The 25,625-nt window shown below is 36.7% G+C and overlaps 1 protein-coding gene across 1 annotated transcript in view; it reads left to right on the top strand.

Moving 5' to 3' along the window:
• The first annotated feature begins 255 nt into the window (after positions 1-255).
• Positions 256-25,625, top strand: part of LOC130235487 (ceramide kinase-like protein) — an 85,868-nt gene continuing 60,498 nt past the window's right edge. Inside the window, exon 1 of the mRNA XM_056466077.1 lies at positions 256-502. Coding sequence (XP_056322052.1) covers positions 256-502 — 247 coding nt within the window. The remainder of the gene's footprint in view (positions 503-25,625) is intronic.

The raw sequence follows: 25,625 nt of genomic DNA, 5'->3' as shown, positions 1-25,625 counted from the left end.
ACTCTGTTAAACATTATTTAAAAAAGAAAAAAAAAAAAATCAAAGGGGGGCTAATAATTCTGACTTCAACTGTATATGAATCTTATAGTCTTTAAATAATTTAACAAGACGTTTTATAGCTGTTTTACTTATGTGTTATTGTTATGTGTTATTGTTATGTGTTATATAGAATGTTTATTGTTTAATGGAATGGGGGGGTTTAATGGAATATATTAATATTATTAATATATAATATGACTTTTAAATACCTCTTGCATGTTTGCTTTAGCTGACCGTGATCTGAAGAAGCAGGAGGAATATGTGGAGCTTAAGGACGTGTTTGCAGTGAAGGTAAAGCGGCGGCGGTCCGCGGGACAGCAGTCTGGTGGGACCCTTCTGGGCATCACACTGTTCCAATGCAAGAAGAAAGGTCTCAAACTGAAGGATCATGCCATCCATCTCAACAACTTGAGCGTGGACCACTGTGAGATCTGGTTCAAAACCCTCAAAGAGCTCCTCAACGGTACGTTCACACATCACAGCAGATGGACATCCACCAGACACTGCAGAACAGGCCACAAAACAGGCATTTTAGCATTATTTTATCAGCTTGGAGCTTCAGTGAATTTTATGATACACATTTATGACGTGCAAACATTAACCTGGTCAACATTTGGCTCACTTTATATTTTATTGTGTTTGCTGACATTTATTGAATAAAGATTGCCCAACCCAGTAATGAGTCGGACACAATTACTCTGTTCCTGAAACTAGTGAGTGTAGCATTTTAAGTGCGCTCTTAATGCAAGGAAACCTCATGATGTTAGGCAACATTATTATATTATACTAAGTATATATTGTATTATACCTCTAAGTCACTTGTACTTTATTTTTTCCTGAGTTAGGTGGCAGCATGTAAGCCTGGCGAGAGAAAAACAAAAACTGAATATCCAAAATGACTGATGAAGTGAGAGAAATGCTTATGACAACAACTCATGTGTTATGCATTGTGAATGAAATATAGGCTAAATTATAATTATTTCTGACAAAAGAGACTAATAGCAAAGTATTTAGAGTTTTATTTTGTGGGTTTAATGTGTATTAAAACATAGGCAGGAATTAATATCAACCTCTGCATAAACAGATGAGTTTTAAATATTTTTGAATCTTTTCACTCATGAGAAATCCTAGTAAGAGCTGACTGATATGACACAATGCATAAACATGCACTAAACACTCATTTAATAGTGTATACTACAAACTCATTACAAACATACAGTACACTGAAAATTTCACAATATACACAATAAACTTAGACCTTATGCATCTTTGGGGTGGCACGGAATCAATTGATAATTTGTTTTCCCCAAATTGTGTATTCTGACGAGCTGTACACAGATAAAATACTGTTGGACTGACTTACCTGAGAGCTAATGCCTGTCCAGTTTTCAAAATAAGAGTCCCACATACATATGAAATATGTGCTGTGCTCATTCCTCTTGATCTGGGTTGCATTTCCCAAAACCCTCGTTAGCCAACTAAGGTCGCAGGTTTCGTCGTTACAAACATAGTTCGTTGATTTGCCGTTTCCCAATTCCATCGTTCCAACAAACATTTGCAAACTGCGTCGCAAATTTGTGCACTTAAAACTACATCTCCAAGGCTGTAGTTAGAAACATAGTTCCTGGCTGTGTTCTATTCCCACTTATCTCCCCTATGCCCTATTCATTTAGAACATTCTAACATTCAAAGTTGGAATGATTAAAAATAAAAAAGCATTAAGATCATCTCTCTTAGGCGTAATTTGCTTTCAAGCTATTTTTACACTTCAGTTTTAGCAATCTTCATGTTTACAGTTGCGCTTCCTTCGCAGTGCATTTTGAAAACATTGATGTCATTTTGAACGCAGCCTCATGGAGAAAGCTATAGGTGACATATTATTTGAAAGCGAAATTTGTTACGTCTCCAAAGCTTGTGCAAACAAAAATAATAGCATAAGTTAATTCTTTTAATTTATGGTGGGTTATTTAAGTATCTGTACTGTATATGACATGGGCCTGTTGGTTAGAACTTTCTGCTGTGGTTTCATCATCATCATCATCAATTAATTAATATTATTATTAAAGTAGGATTTTTTAAAATTTCCTAATAATAAAAATAAATTTCATTTATAATAAATAGCCTCATTATTTATTTATTTATATGATTTATATATGATATTAGAATACGTGTTAGCTTTTGTGAGTGATTTTATGTTTTAGAATAGAATATGTAATGTTCAACTTCTCAATATTATTAATAAAGCAAACATAGGCCCTATATGTGCCGTTTACATATATTTCAATTAATATGGAAAACGAGTGCATGTTTTTACCAAAACTAATATTGGATTTTAGAAGAAACGATGGGGTTCTTCTCTAAAGAAGTTGTTACTCCACCCCGTTTAGAGCATCATTATGGGAGTTTTACGCTATAACTAACGTGGTTCAAGCGATGGATCTGCGACATAGAAACTAGAGGTTTTGGGAAACACTCGTCACTACATCCTTCTTTTCCCAAACGATGCATCGTATTATAATAGTTCAGCCGCGAGTTACGTCGTTGTTTGGGAAATGCACCCCAGATCTGAATCACAGTGACATGGATATGTTCAATCTGCAGTTCATTCTGACTAATAATGAGGTAATTAAACTTACAGTACACTATTGTGATAGTTTGAGTATAGTATATCATAATATATTTTAAGTCTCTCTGGTTAAAATATGATTGTAAATAATTTTACGTTGTTACAAAATATCAGTTTAAAATAAATACTGTTCTTCTGAATGTTTTACTTCTAAACAAATTATGAATAAAACATGTAACAAAAAAAATAAATATGTAATATATATATATATATATATATATATATATATATATATATATATATATATATATATATATATATATATATATATATATATATATATATATTAGCACACCTGTTTATAACACTGAAAATAATAAATTATTAACAATATTATATGACTTACTGCCAAAGAATTTAGATTTGTAATCAGGGGAATAAATTATATTACTTATTTATTATTAATAATATTCTTTATTATAAAATATATTAATATAGTCAGTAGATTATAGAATAAAACACAAAATACCATTTTTTTCAGAAAGCCAATTTAAATATTGACCCCAAACTTTTGAATGGAAATGTAGTGATGTTTATTATCTTAGTAATTTGTGAACACTAAACACTTAGTTAGTCTTTTGCATGAGGAATGATTTTGAATAACTCATTTGAAGAGTGTTCTATTTGTATAAGAACGCTTTGTAATGAGACAGCAAGTCAGCTCACTTGATTTTGGAACAGAGCCCTTGTATCACAATTAAAGCATGCATCAGACCTACAAGTATGATGTGAAATGATGCTCTTGGTGTGTCAGTAACACAGAGAAGTCATGAATAAACTCCACGCACCGGATTATAAGAAAGGCTTGTTGCGGGAGCCGAGGGGCACCATCTCCTTTGTGTGATGACCTTATCATTGTGTGTTGTGCTTGATGGGAGGGGGGGGTCGGAGGGGGTCTTGAAAGAGGTGGTTTTGGCCGCAAGGACCTGCTGGATCAGACTGGAGGAACAGGTTGGTTCTACGGCCTCCCTGGAGTTTGTAATTATCTGTGCTCCTCTCGCTAGTGTTCACTGCCAAGACAGGCTAGCGGCCTGCCTAGCGCTTCGCTGTGCTGCACGGGAGACAGGTGTCCTTCCAAATGCGTCAGAACGCTTCGTTCTCCAGTCTGCAGAAAACCTGGGGGAGCAATGCAAGAGGAGATTCAGTAAAAGACAAGTCTTTGGCTGTTTTATTTAGGGTTTGAGGGGTCATGAACTGCCTTTTTTTTATTTTGTAAAGCTCTTTGAGGTCTACTCATAATCGTTTTTTACATCTGAAAACATACAGAGTTCATGCAGCATCCTTAAAATGCTTGAAGTGTAGTGTAGTGTTTTCAAGGTTTGAAAAGTACTTAGATGTTGAAAGAAGGGCTTGAAACCTGCCGTTGTATTGGATTTATAACTATTTATCTTACTAAATAGATAAAAATAATTAAGTATTTATATTAAATTAAACATATATATTTTTAGCTTTTGCATAATATGAAAACTTGCATAATATATAATGAAATAAATAAAATATGCCTGTAACATGATTTGACTGTCTTTTTTTTATATGCCGTTTGATTAAGCAGTAGGAGACAAAGACAAAATGCATGGAGATTACCACTTCATGAATGAACAATGCATGAAATTAACATAAATTACACACAATTTAAGGTGTTGAGTAAATAACAGTAATTCAATGCTGTGTTTGGCGGAAAAATAATTGGAACATACTACACTTTTCTACAGAATACTAAATAAATAAACAAATTGGATCTGATATAATGTCATGAAGTATGTGTTATTTGTTTGTAAATTGGTAATTTGAGGACAAACTTAAAACGTGCTTGAATTTGACTTAGAAAATTTGAAATAATCACGAAACAGTAATTTAGAAGTCATTTCTGTAGTTCTGTTTTGACCTTAGGCCTCAGCTTTCTTCTAGCCTTTCTTACAGGTGCTGTATGTAAGTTTTTGACTCTTGTAAAGAAACATGCTAAGTGAACATACTTGTTTATCTGGAAAACAATTCTAAAGTCAGATATTCAGCTTTGAAAAAGTCTGTTACTTGTCTGAAGGTCTGTCTTTGTTGTGGTCCCTTTGCAAGTTTAGCCAATTAAATTTCAGCAGTTATATTTCAGGTCGCCTTGGTGGAAAACAGCTCACTTTATTCATTCAGTCATGAAGGCTTTTAAAATGTGCGTCCAGCAATTGTGACCTCAGGTGTACAGTGGCAGACTTCAAATGAGACGCAGATTCAGAGTTCCATATTAGGTGGTTATTAATTAGCAAATAATATAAATATTATGAACGTAAACATTAGCTGAGCAGGTTACATTGTAACCCCATGTCCTAACAACATGCTATATGACGAGATACACAATGATAAGCGATTGGGCTGTTTGCACATGACAGAAATTTAAATACAGCCATTCATAAGCACAGAAAAGTGCACTTACTGCACTCCAACGAAATGGCAAGGTTTATAATCTAATTAATATATATTAAACCTCTTTAACATTATTAAATGTACATACTGAATCACTGATATGTGTTGGCTTGCACTGAGCCACAGTTCTAAACGTACAATTCCAAATGTTTTTTTATTTTCAAGATCTGAGGTGAACTATCTGCTGCTGCTTTCAGTAGTATGGCAATAAATGTCATGTAAAATGGCATTCAAACTCACGTTATTAGAATTTAACAGTGAATAAAGCACATGAGGTGTACCTGAGGTGATCATTGTCATAGTTTTCTGTTGTTCAACTGCAAGAAATCATCTGGCAACCTGCGCTTGCGTGTGTTTTGCATGCAATACTTAGTTCAACCACTGGGTGTCAAACGTACATACAGCACTTTTAAAATCCAGTGCTGTATGGGCAATATGTACAATGTTTTTCAGCTACCGATCCACTTCCGGTGAAATGTTTAATTTGACTATTTTTCAATTTAGTAAGGTTCCTTAATAATGCAATCTGATTAAAATATAATCAATTAAATAAATTTAAGCAATAATTTAGTTGTTCAAACGTAAAACGAGATGAAAGACTGTTTAAACGCAAGTGCTGTTAGGAGTAGCAGCTGAGTGCAGAAACTCCATTAAGAATACTGTGGTAAAATAAATTTCCATATATTAAAGAAGGGAATTTAATACAGTGCTTCTTGTCCAGTCTGAGACCCACTTTATATTGTATATCAATCAGGTAGTGAAGATCATTGATTTTGAATGAAACTAGATCTTAAACGCTGTGATTTTATAATGGCGTAACAGTTTACTGAAAGCGCTTGACCTGGCTTACTGAAAATTAAAAGTCCCTGTGCATAAACCCCATTGTTCCTTGTTTGTAAAGATTAGATTAGATTAGATTCAACTTTATTGTCATTACACATGTACAAGTACAAGGCAACGAAATGCAGTTTAGGTCTAACCAGGAGTGCAATAGCAGCAAGTGCAGGATACAGGTATAAGTTATAAAGTGCAGTTATAGAAAAACTATGGTGATATTTACAGATGGATGTACTATCAACATTATATACAGGTTGTATTAGCTATGAACAGAGATTTGCATAAATGAATATATGTACATGATGCTATTAATAATCAGGAGTGGCAGATAGATAAACATAATTACAAATTACAAATGTCCATGTGCAATGGGTATGTACAGTTCAAGTAAATGAATCAGTGCAATGAATATGTGCAAACTTTAAATGTGCAAATGTTAAATAGTGCAGTGATTGTGAGGAGTATAAGTTAGAGGAGTGTGGGGGGTGTATTGGGGGGGGCAAAAGAGTCAGTGAGGGGCAGAGTTCAAAAGGAAGACAGCTCTGGGGAAAAAGCTGTTCCTCAGTCTGCTGGTTTTTGTCCGGGGGAGCCTGAAGCGCCTGCCGGAAGGCAGGAGAGAAAACAGTCTGTGAGCAGGGTGAGAGGTGTCCTTAAGAATACTGCGTGCTCGGCGCAGACAGTGTTTCTTCTGGATGTCCTCAATGGCTGGCAGTGTAGTCCCTGTGATGCGTTGGGCAGTTTTCACCACCCGCTGCAGTGCCTTACGCTCAGCAACAGAGCAGCTTCCATACCAGACTGTGACGCAGTTGGTCAGGATGCTTTCTATTGTGCAGCGGTAGAAGTTCACCAAGACGGCTGATGAAAGCTGGTTCTTCTTAAGTTGCCTCAAGAAGAATAGGCGCTGGTGAGCCTTCTTGACCAGGCTGGAGGTGTTGGTGGTCCAGGAAAGGTCCTTTGAGATGTGGGTCCCCAGGAACTTGAAGGATGAGACAGGATCAACGGCCATCCCATTAATGTGGATACACAATAAAAATTATGTGAACAATAGATTAAGTTCCTACTAATGCAGTCTGGAATTTATTTAAAGGGGCCAAATGGCAGTGCTAAAAAGTACATTGTGTCTATTTGGTCTAAGGTATTGTTATACCATGTTTACTTATTTATTGGTGGGAAAAGCTAAACAGGCAGTGTTGGAGTTCCTAATGGAGATAACTGTGCTATGAAGGGGTCCTATTATGCATTTTATATTTTCAACTTCCTTTAAAGCACAACCCTTCTCTTTTAAGAATTAAAAAGCACATCCTGTAAAAAGGGGCATAATGCAAAAGGCAAAACATGACACCAAAAGGAGAACCCAGTGCATTAAAAAAGTGATGCCAGTGGGTCCTGACCAAGCATTAAAATGTGATGCACAGTAGGAGTGAGAGAATGTGTTGCATAAGCAGCTCAACAGAAGACAATAGTGTTGTTATTCAGTGTTGTTTCAAAATTCATGTCAATGCTGCAAAAATTGTCAGTTATGAAATAAAGTCGATTTAGCTAAACAGAATCAACACTGATCAGACTGAAAAAAAATGACACTTGTTTTTGAAGAGCTGCTTTACTGCAGAATTTATTTAAGAAACAATCTCTTATTTGATGAATATTCTATCGTTTACCTGCTGCTTTGAAATGATCTGTATTGTATAAAGTGCTATATGTACCACAAAATCAGTCTTATGTTGCAGGGGTATTTTTTGGGTTTAGCCAAAAATGCATCGTATGAGTCAAAAGTATCATGACAAAAATTAAAATAGTATTTATGACAAAAATTATTAAAATATTAAGTAAAGATCATCTTCCATGAAAGCATTTTGTAAATTTCCTTCCATATATACACAAAGAATGGCAGCGGTTTTAACAGTAAAAAAAAAAAACTCTAAAAATGCTACAGTAAAATATATTACCAAGTTAACAAGTACTATTATGAAGAGGTGTAGTTCCAAGTGCAGCTCTTATTAATAAAAAATGGTCAGCAGGCAGGGGTCAAACAGGAACAAAACAGCATCAAAAGGGCTAATAGTCAGGGCAGGTGGCAAACAATCATAAAGCAAACAGTCCAAAAATCAAAACACAAAGACATGAAACATTTGCAAAGTCGGTCACACTTTAAGGGTTCGTTTGCTGAATTAAGTTACAGTGCATCTACATACCAACTAATTCAAATTAGATTATAAGTAGACTGTTAGGGTTAGTGTAAGTCAACATGTACCTGCAAAGTTTTTTTATAGTCAGTTAAATGTCTGTTGAAGGAGCAGTATCAACAGATATTAAGCAGACAGTTACCACAAAGTCCAAAACATAAATGAACAATATCCCACAATTAAGATGTGTGAGTGTGGTGTTGTAGTCAGTCCGGCTTGTCTCCAAGGTAGGTGATACACAGACATACACACACGAATGGACTTTATGAAAACTAAAGTTTGTTGTACAGTTGGCAGTTCACTTCTGTTATTTGGTACGATTGCATTCATATCAGAAGTGAACTGTACCGAGTTCGCACAAACCGTACCCCAGACCACCTCTTCCAGGCGGACTGGGGTACAGTTTGTGTGCAAACCCGAGTTCAGGAGACAACATTCACATTTGCTAAAAATACCGTACGCTGATGTCAAATGAACCAGGGTGCGCATCAAAAGTGCTAGTGTTAAAGCACCCTAAATGTCAAGTAAAAGCACAATCAAATTCATACAGGTATCATTGACACTGAATAAAGCAAATAAACCAATACATAAGGTGATCACTGCCATAGTTTATGTTGTTGTTCAGCCGTGACATTGCAGAAATATACACCATTTCTAAAATAGAAATGTTGCACATCACCGTCATGGATGGTTAGGACAAAATCTCCTTTTAACATGGGAAAAAAGACCTCAGTGTTAGAATCAGGATTTCAAATAGTTGTTTATCTGCCAAATATTGTACTATCAAACCATACAAAAATTTAACACTTATGGCCTGTTTTCACTGACTGGTACAGTATAGTAGGGTATGGGTCACTATTATCAGTCTTGCGTTTCCACTGCCTAAAGGGTACCAGATAGTTTCAGTCAACATCATTCTCGCTTAAAGTAAAGCTGTACGGGTCATTCACATATCATACGAGAAGCACTTCACAAAACAGATGCTTTATACACATAAATACTTGTGTATAAATGTTCATTACTAACTTTTCTATGAACATGATTTGATTATAACTGCAGATCAATGATAGTGTGAAATAGCCTACTGTAACGTCTGCAGTTATATAAAATAAATAAATAAATGCAACATCTATGAACACATACAGCCCCTTACAGTCTCTGATATGTTACCAATTACAGAAAAACCACACACAGCAAACATTTAGTCCTTATTTGGGTTCAAAAATAACAGGCAACATATAGCCCACAGTCAGAGCAAACCTCTCATATGTATCTTTAATCTTCACCAGCACATGTACCCTCTTGTTAGAAAGTAATTTTGTCATTCCGAGTTCATAATAGTCCAAAAGGCGATGATAAACATGGCAGTTTGTTCATGTTTTAGGTTGCTGAAAGAATGCTTTTTTGAGCTTCTCCTTTGTTTTTTCACACTTCACTCTCGAGTTTGTCTGTTTCTGAAAGGATTGGAGGTCAAAAGGACATCAATAATCACATGCGAGCTATTATCATCAGCTCAAGAAGTTTGCTATTTCAAATATAGATGCACGCCGAGCGATCGCGAGCTCCCTTGAGAAAATGAAACCACTCACGCTTACAGACGGCCTCGTAAAACAAAAACAGGACACAGCAGATTTTGTTCTTCTTGGCTTTGTGGCTGTACATCAAAACAACGACAAGGTTTGTTTGAGCTCTGGTCAACCATGGCTTGTTATTATATGCATATAGTATTATAATTTAATATCTCGGCAGTCTATTTAAAAATGGCGGTTTCTTTGTTTTCATTCTCCTGTTTGTGGATGACGTTTCTCAGTAAACCAATAGCATTCAGCTGCGTGTCCAGCTCCATCTTTTGGTACCCTTTTGGCGTGTTTGGCCAAAAAGTAATATGGTACGGTTCATTTTTAGGTACCCTTTGACAGTGGAAACGGGCCATTATTTATTCAGCTTTCAGATGATGTATAAATGTCAGCTTCTAAAACTGACCTTTATGACTGGTTTTTTGGTCACAGAGTCAAATCAAGTCACACTTCATTTCTGTTTAAGACTCTCTCAAGGACCAAAACCTAATTTCTTCTTTCAGAAGCTTTAGTATAAACGTCCTTCATCAGCTAAATGAGTATTGAGCATTCAGATGCTGCCTTTGTGAAAATGAGCATGTGTAATCTCTGTTAATCCCAGTCTGCAGAGAATGCAGCGCTGCACATTATCACCGTTTTAATCTAGCATCACAATTAGGCTGAAATTTCAATTTCAGCAATCCTTCTTTGTCCGCTGTGTGCCCAGCACAAAATACTCAAGCCGGCACAAGTAGCATGCTGTACTTAAAACCGGATTGAATACATGAAATAGGAGTTCGGGACTAGATAATGGTGTGGGGGGGAAATCTCTGGAAAGTGTTTTTGTCCAATGAGGGCTTCGTCATAATGCTGTATTAACGTCAACTAATCCCTGGAATTTCAGTTACAGCACTGAATAAGAGGTGATGTAACCGCAGGGCTGAGGAGGCGCATTACTCACTGGGAATTAGGCAGGGATTGTCCAGGACTCACAAATTTACACTATCAAACCCTTCCCCCTCTTTGGTCAATCCTCACTAAGACTCCAGCCATGTAACTTCTTTATGCGAGGAAGTGTAGCCCTTTAAAGATTGAAATGCTGGCTTTTTGCAGATAATTGTGAGTGAGGGCTGCATGTACTTTGGGCAGAGCATGAATTAATTAACATAATTAAAAAACATGCCTTGAGGGAGCCTGGAGGAGAGAGGACATGCTTATTTAGTGCTGCGAGGAGGAAAAATTAATATACAAAGATGAGTTTTGTTAACAATGGGGGTGCAGTAAGACATTCCAGAACCATTCATATACACTGTTTCACAAGTATAGCCTGTAAAAATATCCGTAAATTAGCAGGTTTCTTGTTTTTGTGATTAATGTTTTTATTTTTCTCCATTTATTTGTGCTTTTGAATTGCAACTTTTAACCCTGGTAAGTTGGAAAAAGTGACTTTTATTGACATTTTTAATAGTTTAAAGTGATATATTGTCTGGGATGGTGTTGTATATTGCGCTACTAAACCCTTGTGATCAACTCCCAGCACATTTTCTGACTTATTTCTCACTATTTATTATTTCATTCATTCATTCATTCTCCTTCGGCTTAGTCTCTATTTCAGAGGTTGCCACAGCGGAATGAACCGCCAACTATTCCTGCATATGTGTTACACAGCGGATGCCCTTCCAGAATAAGAATAAGTACTGGGAATAAGATTTCCAGTACTGGGAAACACCCATACACACTCATTCAAACACACACTCATACAATACGGCCAATTTTGTTCATCCATATTACCTATAGCGGGTGTCTTTGGACTGTGGGGACCCGGAGGAAACCTAGTGACTTAAAACAGCTTGTAAAACTTATAAAATTAAGTTAGAAAATGATTAACTTAGTTCAATAAGTTACAATGAACTAAAAACATATGCTGTCATGACCTATTGTTCATATACGTTTGGCCAGCGGAGATATTAAAATGATCGTGCCCAACTGAGCCTGATTTCTCTCAAGGTTTTTTTTCTTCACTTCCGCCATTAGTGAAGTTTTTTTTCCTTCTCCGCTGTCGCCACTGGCTTGCATGGTTCAGGATCTGTAGAGCTGCGCATCGTTGGATTTGCTCTTCAATATTTGGACTCTCAGTAGTGATTATTAAACCACACTGAACTGAGCTAAACTGAACTGAACTTAAACACTACAAACTGAACTACACTGTTCCTATTTACTGTGACCTTTTATGTGAAGCTGCTTTGACACAATCTACATTGTATAAGCGCTATACAAATAAAGGTGAATTGAATTGAATAATTTTTATACAGTGTATGAATGAGCATGACTTACAGACTGTGTAAAGTTACATCAGTTTTTCTATCTTTGTGGTAAACATTGTGATTTTGTGAGCAATTTAGATGCTCTTCTGTCTTTATAAGAAGACACACGTTACACTGAAAAACTGAAGGACTTTTACTTATTAATATTAAAGGGATGGTTCACCCAAAATGTCCATCCAAAAATTCTCACCATTTACTCAGACTTAAGTAATTATAAACTTTCATGAATGTCTCTCTTCTTTCGAACACAATACGTTTTAAAGAACGTTTTGACAAAATGTATTTAAAATATAGTCAATGGCTGCTGCAATCCAACATTCTTCATATTATCTTCTTTTGAGTTAAACAGAAGAAAAAAACAATCAAACAGGTTTGGGACAGTGGAGGATGAGTAAATGATAAGTTTGCAGTTTTGGGTGAACTATACCTTTAGCATTAGTTTGTTTTCATAGTTTGTATCCTAAATGTTAATGTTTTACTGACACTTTATTATTAAATCACACTCTTTGGAAATAAGATCTAGGGTGCCACATTGCTTTGAAAGTAAATACTTATTTCGATTTTTAGGTATTTCAACTGGAAAATCAGATTCAGTTTTGTAATTTTGCAATGTTAGCATAGTACGTTAGCATGCTTAAAATACAAAATAATGTTTTGCTATACCGGTGACATGGTGGCTCAGTGGTTAGCACTGTTGCCTCACAGCAAGAAGGTCACTGGTTCGAGTCCCGGCTGGTTCAGTTGGCATTTCTGTGTGGAGTTTTCCTGTTCTCCCTGTGTTGGCGTGGGTTTCCTCCTGATGCTCCGGTTTCCCCCACAGTCCAAAGACATGCGCTATAGGTGAATTGGGTGAACTAAATTGGCCGTAGTGTATGTGTGTGAATGAGTGTATATGGATGTTTCCAAGTACTGAGTTGCAGCTGAAAGGGCATCCGCTGCGTAAAACATGCTAATGAAGGGACTAAGCCGAAGGAAAATGAATGAATGAATGAATGAATGAATGTTTTGCTACACACTAAAATTACCATGAAAGCACCTTGATTAATCTAAAATGATAAAATCACAATGAATTTAGATTCTTATGTCAAAAATATATCTTTAAATTAAGCGACGTAAGAAACCTTTTAGTTAAATTTGGATTAAATAGTATTATTATAATGATCTATAAATGTTAAGTGTTGTAAAGATTTGTTTGCATGATTAATTAGACTAAATTTCAGTAAATTGTCTTTCTTAGTGATGCTAAAAAGGATCTTTTAGTCATATTTTACAAAAAAAAGTTGTATTTACTAACATTAATAATGAACAATGCTTGTACAGCATTTATTAATTATAATTCATAAATTCATAATTCATAAATCATCATTTACTAATGCATTATTAAAATCCAAATTCATACTTGTTAACATTAGCTAATGCACTGTGAGATAACATGAACTACTAATGAACAATGTTATTTCCATTAACTAATGTTAACAAAGATGAATAAACACTGTCATAATCGTATTGTTTGTTGTTAGTTCATCTAAAAGTAAATGCATTTACAGTCTTTTAGCAATCTTTTATGAGGGCTCTTCATGTCTGTGTTATTTCCAGGTTTTGATAATTGTCTTCGTACACTATTCATGCTTCATGATCACCTGCTAAAGTTTTATCTTCACAAACAAACTCCTACAGATGCTAATAAAGCATGGCAGTTTGCTTTGGTCCTCGTGGAAACCTCCACCTCCGTGCACATGCTCTCACACGCATACAGACACATGATTTCCATAGACAGATTATCTCTGCTGATTTATTGGCTGTAAAGGCAAGACACCTCACGTGGCTGGAATAAAATAATAATGATCACACTGATTCATTTCATGAAGAGCTGCAAACATTTTTTTTTGCATTGGACGTTTTCTAAAATGTTATGTTTAGATATGCAAATGAGGCATTATCTAAATAAATACACACTGATTTGCATGCAGTTCCCCAACTGAGGTCTGGAACACTGGATAAAGACAGATCCACAAATCTGGTTTTATTTTGTTGACTTAAAAATTTACTATTTTTGCCAAGGGGAATTTTAAATAGACAAAATCCACACAAATAATTTGTCATAATTTGTCGGAAAAAAATGTTACATTAAACAAGGCAAATAATTCTATGTAGAAGAAATTTAAATATATTTACATTGTGAAAAAATCCCAGTTGCTTTAAATTTTTAAGCTGAATCAAATTAATCTTATGAGTCCATTGAACTTACATTATGTTAAACTGATTTAAAACAGCTTGCATAACTTATCAAAATAACTTAGAACATGATTAACTTAGTTTAATAAGTTGCAATGACCTAAAACATATGCTGTCAGGACTAAATGATCATATAATTTTTTACAGAGTACGAGTCAAGATTAAAAAGAGGTTTTCAAGCATTAAAACAATGAAAGTGTACAGTAATACCACTTTGCTTTTTTATTATACATTTTTACACTCTCTAAAATCTTATTCAGTCTAAGAATAGTTTATATACGGTAGCAAAAAATATTACTAGGCACACATTCATAATACCAAATACCTTTTATCTGTTAGCAAGAAGATAAATAGAGCAGAATTTGGTACCATCACTTTCTTGTTAATTTTATTAATTAAGTATAGGTCAGAATAAGTTTGTTGTTTTACTTTACACATATCTGGTACATTATCTCACCTATATTATTAGACATTTTATACTAAAACATTAAAGCAGAAACTATCAAAAAAATTTACATAAAAAAATGTGAGTAAACCCATTAACCTATTAAAAACAGCATTAAATACAGCCTTACAAGCGACAAGACTTTATTAAAAAAAAGTAAATTAGTTCTAACTTTGAACTGTTAAGTTGACTTAATTTTATATGCACATACTTCATTTACTTAATAATTTTAAGTCAATTGTTTACTTTTTTTAAAGTAAAGTCAACTAATAACTTTAAATAAGAAGGTTTACAGTTTTTTTAAGTCGACTAATCACTTTTTACAATGTATTAAAAACAATGATTTATGACAATCAAAATGTATATGTAATAACAATAGGTTATATATATATTGCAGTACATATTTGAACTGAACCTGCAACATACACAGGTCTGAAATCATTCATGAAAATTCTCAATTTAGAAGACATTTTCAGTTATAAAAAAAAATGCTTTTATAAAATGAGCTTGACAGATTTTGACAACTAGTTTAACATTTTTGTATGTAATGACTCAAGAAATGAAATGAGGACTATTAGTTTTTTATGGAATGACTATTCAGCATTCACAAGTTTAGTTAATTTTGACTGACATGACATAAGCTGATGATAATGTTATAACACAGCAGAGAGCAATTGATGCATTACCAAAAGCATTTGCAAATTGTTGGAAGGAATGAGAAACTGCTACTATGATGTACACAAATGACTAATTGAGTATAATTAGTGGGTGCAGTAGGTAGTGCTGTCGCCTCACAGCAAGAAGGTTGCTGGTTCGAGCCTTGGCTGGGTCAGCTGGCATTTCTGTGTGGAGTTTGAATGTTCTCCCTGCGTTCGCGTGGGTTTCCTCCGGGTGCTCCGGTTTCCCCCACAGTCCAAAGACATGCGGTACAGGTGAATTGGGTAGGATAAATTCTCCGTAGTTTATGAGTGTGAATGAGTCTGTATGGATGTTTCCAAGGGATGGGTTGCGGCTGGTAGGGCATCTGCTGCGTAAAACATGTGCTGAATAAGTTGGCGGTTCATTCTGCTGTGGCGACCCCGGATTAATAAAGGGACTAAGCCGAAAAGAAAATTAATGGATGAATGTTGTGCAAATTTAAATAGTGTGAGAAATGCACCAAAGGCACTAAGAAAAACTAGCTAATGCAGTTAATTACTACTAATTAACTACTAACATTAACAAATGTTAACTATAACAAATGTATTGTTCAATGTTTGCTCATGTTAGTTAATGCAAGTAAAATACTTTTAAAAATCCATTTGATTGGGCATAAAAATGGAACGTCCTGCTTTTGACCCAATGTGCAATAAAGCAAACAATTCATTATTTATTCTAAGTAATTCCCTATCCACTACTCTGAATCAACACTCTATGAAAAGCCAAATATCTCAAAATCTCACATTTTACCCCCCCTTGACTTAAGGGAGCACTGCCGAATCATTGGGTCCAATGGGGGGAATGTGGCGCGGGCATGCTGAATTACAGCAGTGCTCACCTGATATAGCGGCCCAGTGGATCCCAGCCTGGTGTTTCCCAGGGAGGAGGCACAATGGAGGGTGTGTCCCAGCTGACACTCAACACAAAAGGTGAACGGTCCCCGAAAACCCCCTCAATCCCCGGTGTGAATTTATTCAAGGTGAGCTCTGAATGCCTTACGCAGCATCGTGGTGCTTTTCTGACAAGCCATGTGATGTGTGCTGACACATGAGGTACGGCCGCCCAGCTGACAGATTAAACCCCGCAGTCGGAGAGCGGCCAGGCCACAGACCAAACGTGTGTGTGTGGAAACAACCCGCAACAATAGTAGCACCTGTACTACAGTCTACTCGGGTCCGACGTAGTTGTGCAGTTGAACTGGAATAGACTCCTTGTGCCCTTAAACCCTCTTTTGAAAGATTAGTCTAGGCAGGTCAATCAGAGCCCGGGAAGCCCTTTGAGCTGGGCTCCGGACACATAATGTGCCCTTGGTGCTCTTGTCAAAGCGCGTGGTCACACTCCTGCGTCAAGCTGGACTTTATTGTTGCGAGGAGAAAAGACAAACAGAGAGTGAAGAGAACTCAAGGGTCAAGCACCGGGTCCATCTCATTCCTCCAAAGGCTTTTGTGACCCATCTGAATTCATATGTGCATTTGGTATAAAGCGCAAGAGTCGCTATTGTGCACCGTGCATGAAATTGCTTTGAGTTGTTTAACAAGATAATGGGGAAGCGAAATCTCCCTCGGAACGCGATTTTAAGGCATTTGAAGGAAGCTGGGCCTTTGGCTGAGCGCGGGAGGCATTTACATGAGCCCATGTACAATAGCTCGATAGCCGAGTGGATAATGTTACACATTAACAGGTTTTCCATTAAGTCAACCTGCGTATCCATGGCGACTCTTTCCCCTTGGCTCTTTGGAAATGGATCAGTCTGTGCGTCTTATTGACTGGAGCGCTCGGACTTCTGGGATGTTTTCTGACCGCCCAAACTGTGTTTATATGCCTGTTAAGAGTTGTTTACTTTAATCCTGTTTCAGATAAAAGCTAAAAAAAAAAAAACACAAGATTATTCAGGAGTTAAAGTCTACTGTAGCAGGGTTAAAGGAATAATTCACTTGCAATTATAATTGTAAACTTTGATTTTATTCCTTCTGTGGAAGAGAAACAAGCTTTTCTGTGTCTGATTAGCAACAGAGCTTAATAGAATCGTAGTTTAATTTCATTATTAAAAGCTAAGTGTACAATATCTATTATTGTTTATGACCAAATCAGGCCATTTAGAGAGATTGCTATATTATCTGTATCTTAAATAGTTTCTTGCAGAATTACTGTTTTAAAGTTGACCCTTGCCATGGGCAGCTACACAAACAAAAGCATGATTTTTGTCTTATTTTACACTTAAATTATTTAAGATCTATCATATATAAAATATGCATGCAGTTCATCTAGTCTTAATATTCTTTTTTCTTTTAGCTAAATAAAACAAAGACAAAAGTCCAATGTAGGTGGATAAATGGATCCAGGTGCATGTAGGTGCACCTATGAGATGTAGGTGCATCTATGAGATGTAGGTGCATATATGAGAATATATTTGCTAAATATATTGTGCAGCGCTGTATCGCCGTTTGTTTAAAGTTCAGGCCTAATTAATAACAATTATTACAATTAGAATAAGTAATTTAATTGCTGTAGTGAATGTTATTCAGAAACAGCTTACATTTGTCACTGGGCCAGTAACTTTAAAGGGCACCTATCATGAAAATTATTTTTTGCAAGCTGTTTGAACAGATCTGTGTGTAGGTATAGTGTGTCCACAGTCATACTGGAGTGATAGAAACACAATAAGTCTCTTTTTTCAAATTTCCTGATGTTAAAATAGAATCCAGATCCCTCCCATTTTGAGGCCCACTGCAACGTGATGTAAGAGTGTGGTTTCCCCGCCTACTGAATTGATTGACAGCCACGTATTAACATGTCTCCGTAGTAACGCGTATAATCATATCAGCAAGACAGGACGTGCGCAAAGCAACTGGTATTAAAAGATCTGTTCAACTCTCTGTGATCATCAATCATCATCAAATGTGATCAAGAATGAGTTTTACAAGCTTAAAACACTTTTTAAACAGTGCATGTTTATAATGAATTACAGCGATTTTACCGTCTTCACTTTATCACCACAGCTGCGTGTCAGTACAATTATAAAATAAGGCACTTCAATCCTGGTTTGTGGACGTTAAATCAGGTTTATTTTGTACATTAAGATAACGGATATCCATACAGTAGTGGATATTAACATGTATCCTGTCACATTTGCCGTGCAAAAACAGTGCAAAGTTAAACGTGCGCGCTGTGTCCGCTGTGTGTGCGTGAACTTTGTAACGACATTGCGTGTGACTCATCGCAGAAAGGCTTAACTTGTGAAGAGTTAACTTCACAACAAATACATCAAATGATCATTGGGAAAGTTCTTACTGTAGTATATCTCACAAGCTTTACATGAGATATGCTTGCTTTATGTCTGTCACTCTGCTGTTTATCTGACTGAGACACACTGAAAGGCACGTGGGAATGGTGAGCAGGGAGAACTAGGCACAGGCAACAAAAACAGCTACATTGCGTACAGTGCAGAAAATTCCAATATTCTGAAAGCTATAATAAATAATCTGATGGATGTTTTGAGATGAAACTTTATAGACACATTCTGGGGACACAAAAGACTTCTCTTAAATCTTGAAAAAGAGGTAAAATAGGTGCCCTTTAAAGGGACAACTTTGTACCTTATACCCTTAAAATGGTGTAAAGTTCTACCTTTAAGGTACTACCATGAATCATTTAGGGTTAAATATTGTAGACAGACAGATGCCTCACCTGGAGCCTCTCTATGTATATGTGCTGTATGTAAGCCATCTGCCATACTGAAATGGTCAAAGCCAGTTGACCGATTACTCAAGGAAAAGTTGACTGTGTTTGCAACAACAGTTAATACTTGCGCATTTATGAATATTCTTATCAGACTTTACCTGATGATTTTGCCTACATTTTTTGGAAGCATCAACAACAAATCAAAATTTTAAGCACCTAAAGACTCCCACCCCTATAAGCCACAGTGAGGGCTATCTGGTGCTTCTGTGGGACCTCTCAGGGTGGACAGATGCTCCTATGAGCTCTGCTGTAGGTATGACTGCAGTATCACTTTCACCCATTGCTGCTTGTGGATTTTTTCCCGCATATTCCCAATGGAGCTTCCCCATCTCTCTGTCTGTCACACCCGCCCCCGGATAGACGTGAACGCAGACATAATGGAGGCTCCAAACACATGGTGCTGTTTTTTTCCCCTCTCTGGTTAATATTAAGAAAGGTGTTATTGTCCACACTGAGAACTACAATGGCTCTAATTGAACAATATGCATGTGTGTCCCGTGTTTTAACATGGAATAATTAATAGGACGCCTAATTTTATTCTCCAAGCCTCCACTTGGTACTTCTCATTATATGGCGCCTGTGTGAATTAATTGTTCCAATGAAAGCAAGTGTATTGATTTGAAGCCCGAACCTCCACCGCAGTTCCCCGCCTCGTCTAGCGGTTGGAGCAGCTCCTGCCTGGTGATGCCCCTGCTGGAGGGGACAAATCTGGAGAGGGCTGGGTCTCCCCCACTGCTAATGCGCGCTAATGCCAGTCCCTGACACCATGCCAGATGCTCCGCTCTTGGCAAAGGATCTAAGGAAATGTCGAAGCACTCGTCCCCCGTATGGAGATCTCACGGCCGGTAGGAAAGCAGGCGTAGGACAGTGACGCTCTTTTTCTCTCACCCATTCCATCTCCTGTATGGCCCCCAGATCTCGTACCTCCCCTCGGGCCTGCCGGATCCAGCTTCTCTCCCATCCTGACCTTTCCCACTGCAAGGCCCCAATCTGGGCTTATCTGTTGGAGGGCTCACTCCCCTTGCCAGCCAGCCAGCCAGCCAGCCAGGGATTTCAGGGCAAAAATAAGACATCTGTTCTTGAGGATTAGCAAATATTCCGTGCACCCCAGAAAGCCTGTTTGGGTATTGTGGGCTCAGTGAGTGCAACGGTCTGTGGGTTACTTAAGTGCAGTTTGATGGCTCTGTTATGTATGTTGCGACTCTCTTGTCCTCTACGTGCCTCTTTAAGAGGGGCAAGGCCAAGTCAACATACTGTTAATGACCAAAACTACTTTTTACATTTCTCTGAAGTACTTCCATTTATATCTGTCATAAACATTAGATATGACTCACATTTCCATCCATCCATCCATCCATCCATCCATCTATCTATCTATCTATCTATCTATCTATCTATCTATCTATCTATCTATCTATCTATCTATCTATCTATCTATCTATCTATCTATCTATCTATCTATCTATCTATCTATCTATCTATCTATCTATCTATCTATCTATCTATCCAATTCCATCCATCCATCCATCCATTCTACCATCCATCTATTTTTTCATCCATCTATCCATTTCCATACACCCATCCATCCATATACCAATCCACCAACTCAACAACCCAACAATCTATCCACCCAACCATCCATCCATCCATCCATCTATCCATCTATTTCCATCCATTTCCATCCACCCACCCATCCATCCATATATCTATCTTTTTCACCCATCCATCCATTTCTATCCACCCATTCAACCACCCATCTATTTTTTCATCCATCCATCCATCCATCCATTTGTCTGTTTCCATACATCCATCCATTCATCCATATATATTTTTCATCCATCCATCCATACATTCATCCACCCACATACCCACTCACCAACCCACCAATCCATTCATCCATCCATCCATCCATCCATCCATATCTATCTATACATTTCCATCCATCATCTATCTTTTTCATCCATCCATTTACATACATCTATCTATTTCTATCCATTCATTTATCTTTTTCATCCATGCATCCATAAACCCATCCACCCACATACCCACTCACTCACAAACCCATCCATCCATCTTTCTTTTTAATCCTTCCTTCTATCATTTTATCCATCCATCCATATCTATCCATTCATTCAACCACCCATCTATTTTTTCATCCATCCATTTGTCTGTTTCCATACATCCATCCATTCATCCATATATATTTTTCATCCATCCATCCATACATTCATCTACCCACATACCCACTCACCAACCCACCAATCCATTCATCCATCCATCCATCCATCCATCCATCCATCCATATCTATCTATACATTTCCATCCATCATCTATCTTTTTTATCCATCCATTTACATACATCTATCTATTTCTATCCACCCATTTATTTTTTTCATCCATCCATCCATAAACCCATCCACCCACATACCCACTCACTCACCAACCCATCCATCCATCCATCCATCCATCCATCCATCCATCTATCTATTCATGTCTTTGAATTTTACTTTGTTAGTATACTTTCATGCATGTAAATCTGCAACTCGGCATCCTCAAATCAAATTCCAAAAATTATTTAGAATTCAAATTTCAAAAGCCAATTTAATTCTGAATTCTAAACGACACAAACACCACTGCGCTGTAACATGAAGCACCAATGCCTCGCATATCAAACTACCACTGGACAACAATCTCAGTCCTCTCATTAGCGCAGCGAGCGAGTGTTTACGGGCAGTCCTGGGGCTTTTGTTTGCCTCTGAAATCAATGTGTAACCTGACCCAGCTTTCAGGTAATTTACCCCTGATTATGGGAAAAGCGCTCCCTTGTGCCGAATCATCATCTCCGCAGGGAGACCCTCAGCCACACCATTCAGATGCTCCTCACCTTTCCCATCAGCACCCTCTGTGCACTGAGACGGGGGCTGGACAGGGACAGATGTAGGCGCTGTGTTGGGTGACATTAGCCGCTCTTGATAGCCCTCAGGGGTAAAACAACCTTAAGCCTGTGAGTCAGTCAGCGTCTGCATGCATGGCTGTAGATCTGCTGACCTCATGGAATGTCCACAGGTGGCAGGACATGTGTCTGATATGTGGACGTCACTGCTGAGATATTGACAGGACAAACACAACAGACTTGTTTACATAAAGGGTATAATGCATGAGGCTAAATTTCACTAATACATGTACAGGAGTCTCATTTAAAAATGTGGCGTATGCACAAAACAGGAGCGGAAATGTGCGTAACTTCCCATGAGCACTTACTAACATGAACAGACATTGAACAATACATTTATTACAGTATTTATTCATGTTTGTTAATGTTAGTTAATGAAAATAGAGTTGTTCACTTAGTTCATGTTAACTCAGTGCATTAACTAATGTTAACAATCAAGAATTTGGATTTTAATAATGCACTATAGTAAATGTTGAACTATCATTAATAAATGCTATACAAGTATTGTTCATTCATCTATCGATGTTTCAATTTTCATCCATCCATCTTCCAATTATTATCATTATTAGTTCAGGTTAGTAAATACATGAACTAACATTAACTAAGGAAACCTTATTATAAAGTGTGACCAGGTAAACATTGATTCATTTTCCTTTGGCTTAGTCCCTTTATTCATCAGGGGTCGCCACAGCATATGTTTATCCAGCATATGTTTTACACAGCGGATGCCTTTCCTCCCGCAACCCAGTACTGGGAAACGTCCATACACACTCATTCACACACAAACACTACAGCCAATTTAGTTTATTCAATTCACCTATAGCGCATGTCTTTGGACTGTGGAGGAAACCAGAGCATCTGAACTGCAACCCACATATTAACTTAATTGAACCACTTTAAATCACCATATGAGCCATAATCATCAATAAATAAATTATATTTATTTTGGCCCAATCCCAATTCTATTTTTGTACCCCTACGCCTTCCCCTTAACCCTTAAAACCAAGTGTAAAGGGGAAGGGCTTCAAAATTTACCCCTAAGAAATGGGACATCCCTACAGCCCCTGCACACATGTCATCGGGATCTCTTGCTTCATATGAGATCAGACGATTGTGACTGCTGTAGTTACTCCAACTGCTTTATTTTTTGGTATTTATCTTCAAGAAATCAATATGGTAATAAGATCGTAATACTGTGCATTTAACACAGTGGCCATATTCATCTATGTAAACACCCCAAAAACAACATTAAAATTACAGCAGACACTGTAAAAAGCTCATTCTCAGCCACTAGACTTTTCTGACAGGGTATTCGAGTGTCAGAATGTTGTGGGACTGCTGTACAGGAGTTATTATTATGGATTATAGATATCGAAATTTAGCGGTTTTTATTTCTAATTTGTGGATTACTTTTGCTGAACCCTTACTTCCGGGTTCAGCAATACTGCCATTGTGGCTGGTGTATTCTGGGAAATTTTCTTTGTGGTCCTGAAAAATCTTCATTCGAAGGGCTATTCACCTATTATATAAGGGGAAGGTGCCTTCAAGTTAAAGAGAATTGGTACACCCCTACCCCTTGACGTGAATGTGCAAAACGACGGGTAGGGGGTAGGGAAAGGGCTAAGGGGTAGAATTGGGATTGGGCCTTAGGTGTACATGGACTTCTAGGATGATTTCTATGCAATTTTTCGAAATCAGACCCCAGGTTTTACCACCTATTTTAAATTTTAAAAATAAATATTGTCATTTAGAGAGAATAGCAAATATTTTGTCAGAATAGCAAATGTTTTAATAAAATAAAATAATAATTGATTTTTAAAACTTTTTTAAAAATTAAAACATTGGTATTTTATGTTGGAAACCATGGCACCTTTTTTGCTATTCTATGCAAAAAAGGCTTAACAAGACAATATATATATTTTTTTAATTTGGAAGAAATGTCATCAGCAGTTTGTTTACATAACGAAAATTTTTTTTTTTAGTTTATTTTGTCATTTAGAGCACTTTATGTTTCATGAATACAAAATTTACCCTAATAATTAATATCATTATTTATTAAGAAACTTGGGGCAGTAAAATGGCTCAGTGGTTAGCACTGTCACCTCACAGCAAGAAGGTCGCTGGTTCGAGTCCAGGCTGGGTCAGTTTTCTCCGGGTGCTCTGGTTTCCTCCACATTCCAAAGACATGCGCTATAGGTGGATTGAATAAACTAAATTGGCCGTAGTGTATCTGTCTGAATGTGTGAGTGTATGGGTGTTTCTCAGAACTGGGTTGCAGCTGGAAGGGCATCCACTGTGTAAAACATATGCTGGATAAGTTGGCAGTTCATTCCGCTGTGGTGACCCCTGATAAATAAAGGACTAAGCCGAAGGAAAATGAATGAATGGATGAATGAATAAGATACTATAAACCAATATTTAGTGGAATATATCACAGCAAGTGAAAACGTTAGAAACAAAATTAGAAACAAAGACAATTGGTCAGTATAAATATTAAGGTACATTTCTTTATTACTTCGTGCATTAAAAAGCTCTAAATTAAAAAGTTTGGAAGATGCTATCAGACTTAATATTTAATAAATGTTAACATTTTAAGTCATATACATCCAAAGAAACATCTATAGAAATGTCAAATGAATTAGAAAATTTAAATGATTAATTAAAGTATTATTTAATTTTAGTATAAAATTATATTATTAGTAATATTTTATTTACTTATTTGAAATGCGACCCTGTACATACATGTTAAATCACCCACTTAACTGAAAACATGAATAAATGCCTTAAAGCTTTACCTCAGAACAGACTACCCAAGTGATTAACGTCATAGTTTAAGTCACAATATTTAGATGCAGTGTTTGGCATCCCCTAAAGGTTATGGCTAACGTGTGAACGCAGGTTCTCTGAAGTCTCTAATCACAGTGGCCTTTTGCAGGAGCACAAACAGAGCTGGTGGAGGTGAAACCTGAGTGTGGCCTCTTCGTCTGGATTGTCTTTCAGCTCCTGGGAGCTTCTGCGCATCGCTCACACAAACATGGGATTATGTGCCATAGTAACACGGTTTCGCACATGCAGACAGGCTGAGTCCTCCTTCTCTTCTCTGCGCTGTTTAGATTTATGCTGAACTTTAGCTCAGATATGATCATTTAAACAAGATAAACACAGTTTCCTATTTCTGTGTAATGAATTAATGAGAGACGGGGGCTCTGTTTCAAAGCCTACAGTGCTGTGTGCTAAGGCAGCAATACCTTGAAATCATAACTGGAGTAGAATATCAGTGATTTGGAATGCTATGCACATATAAGCTCGGTATCAGCTTGTTGCTAAGTTAAAACTGTAACATTCGATTATTTGACAATATAATAAATGACAAATAAACTAAAAATGTGCATTCATGTAACAAACTCATATGTAATAAAAAAAAATTATAAACTAATTAACCAAAACCAAGGGTGCTTAAATAAAAATAAAATAGATATAAAAAAAATAAAAATACATAAAATATTTCATAACACTGACCAATAAATAAATATTAAAAAAAATAAAATAAAATTTTATATACAGTTGTAGTCAGA

This window comes from Danio aesculapii, chromosome 9 (assembly GCF_903798145.1).
Source record: "Danio aesculapii chromosome 9, fDanAes4.1, whole genome shotgun sequence".
NCBI classification, from domain to species: Eukaryota; Metazoa; Chordata; class Actinopteri; order Cypriniformes; family Danionidae; genus Danio; species Danio aesculapii.
The sequence above is the reverse complement of the archived record's forward strand: the minus strand, read 5'-3'. Positions and strand labels throughout refer to the sequence as shown.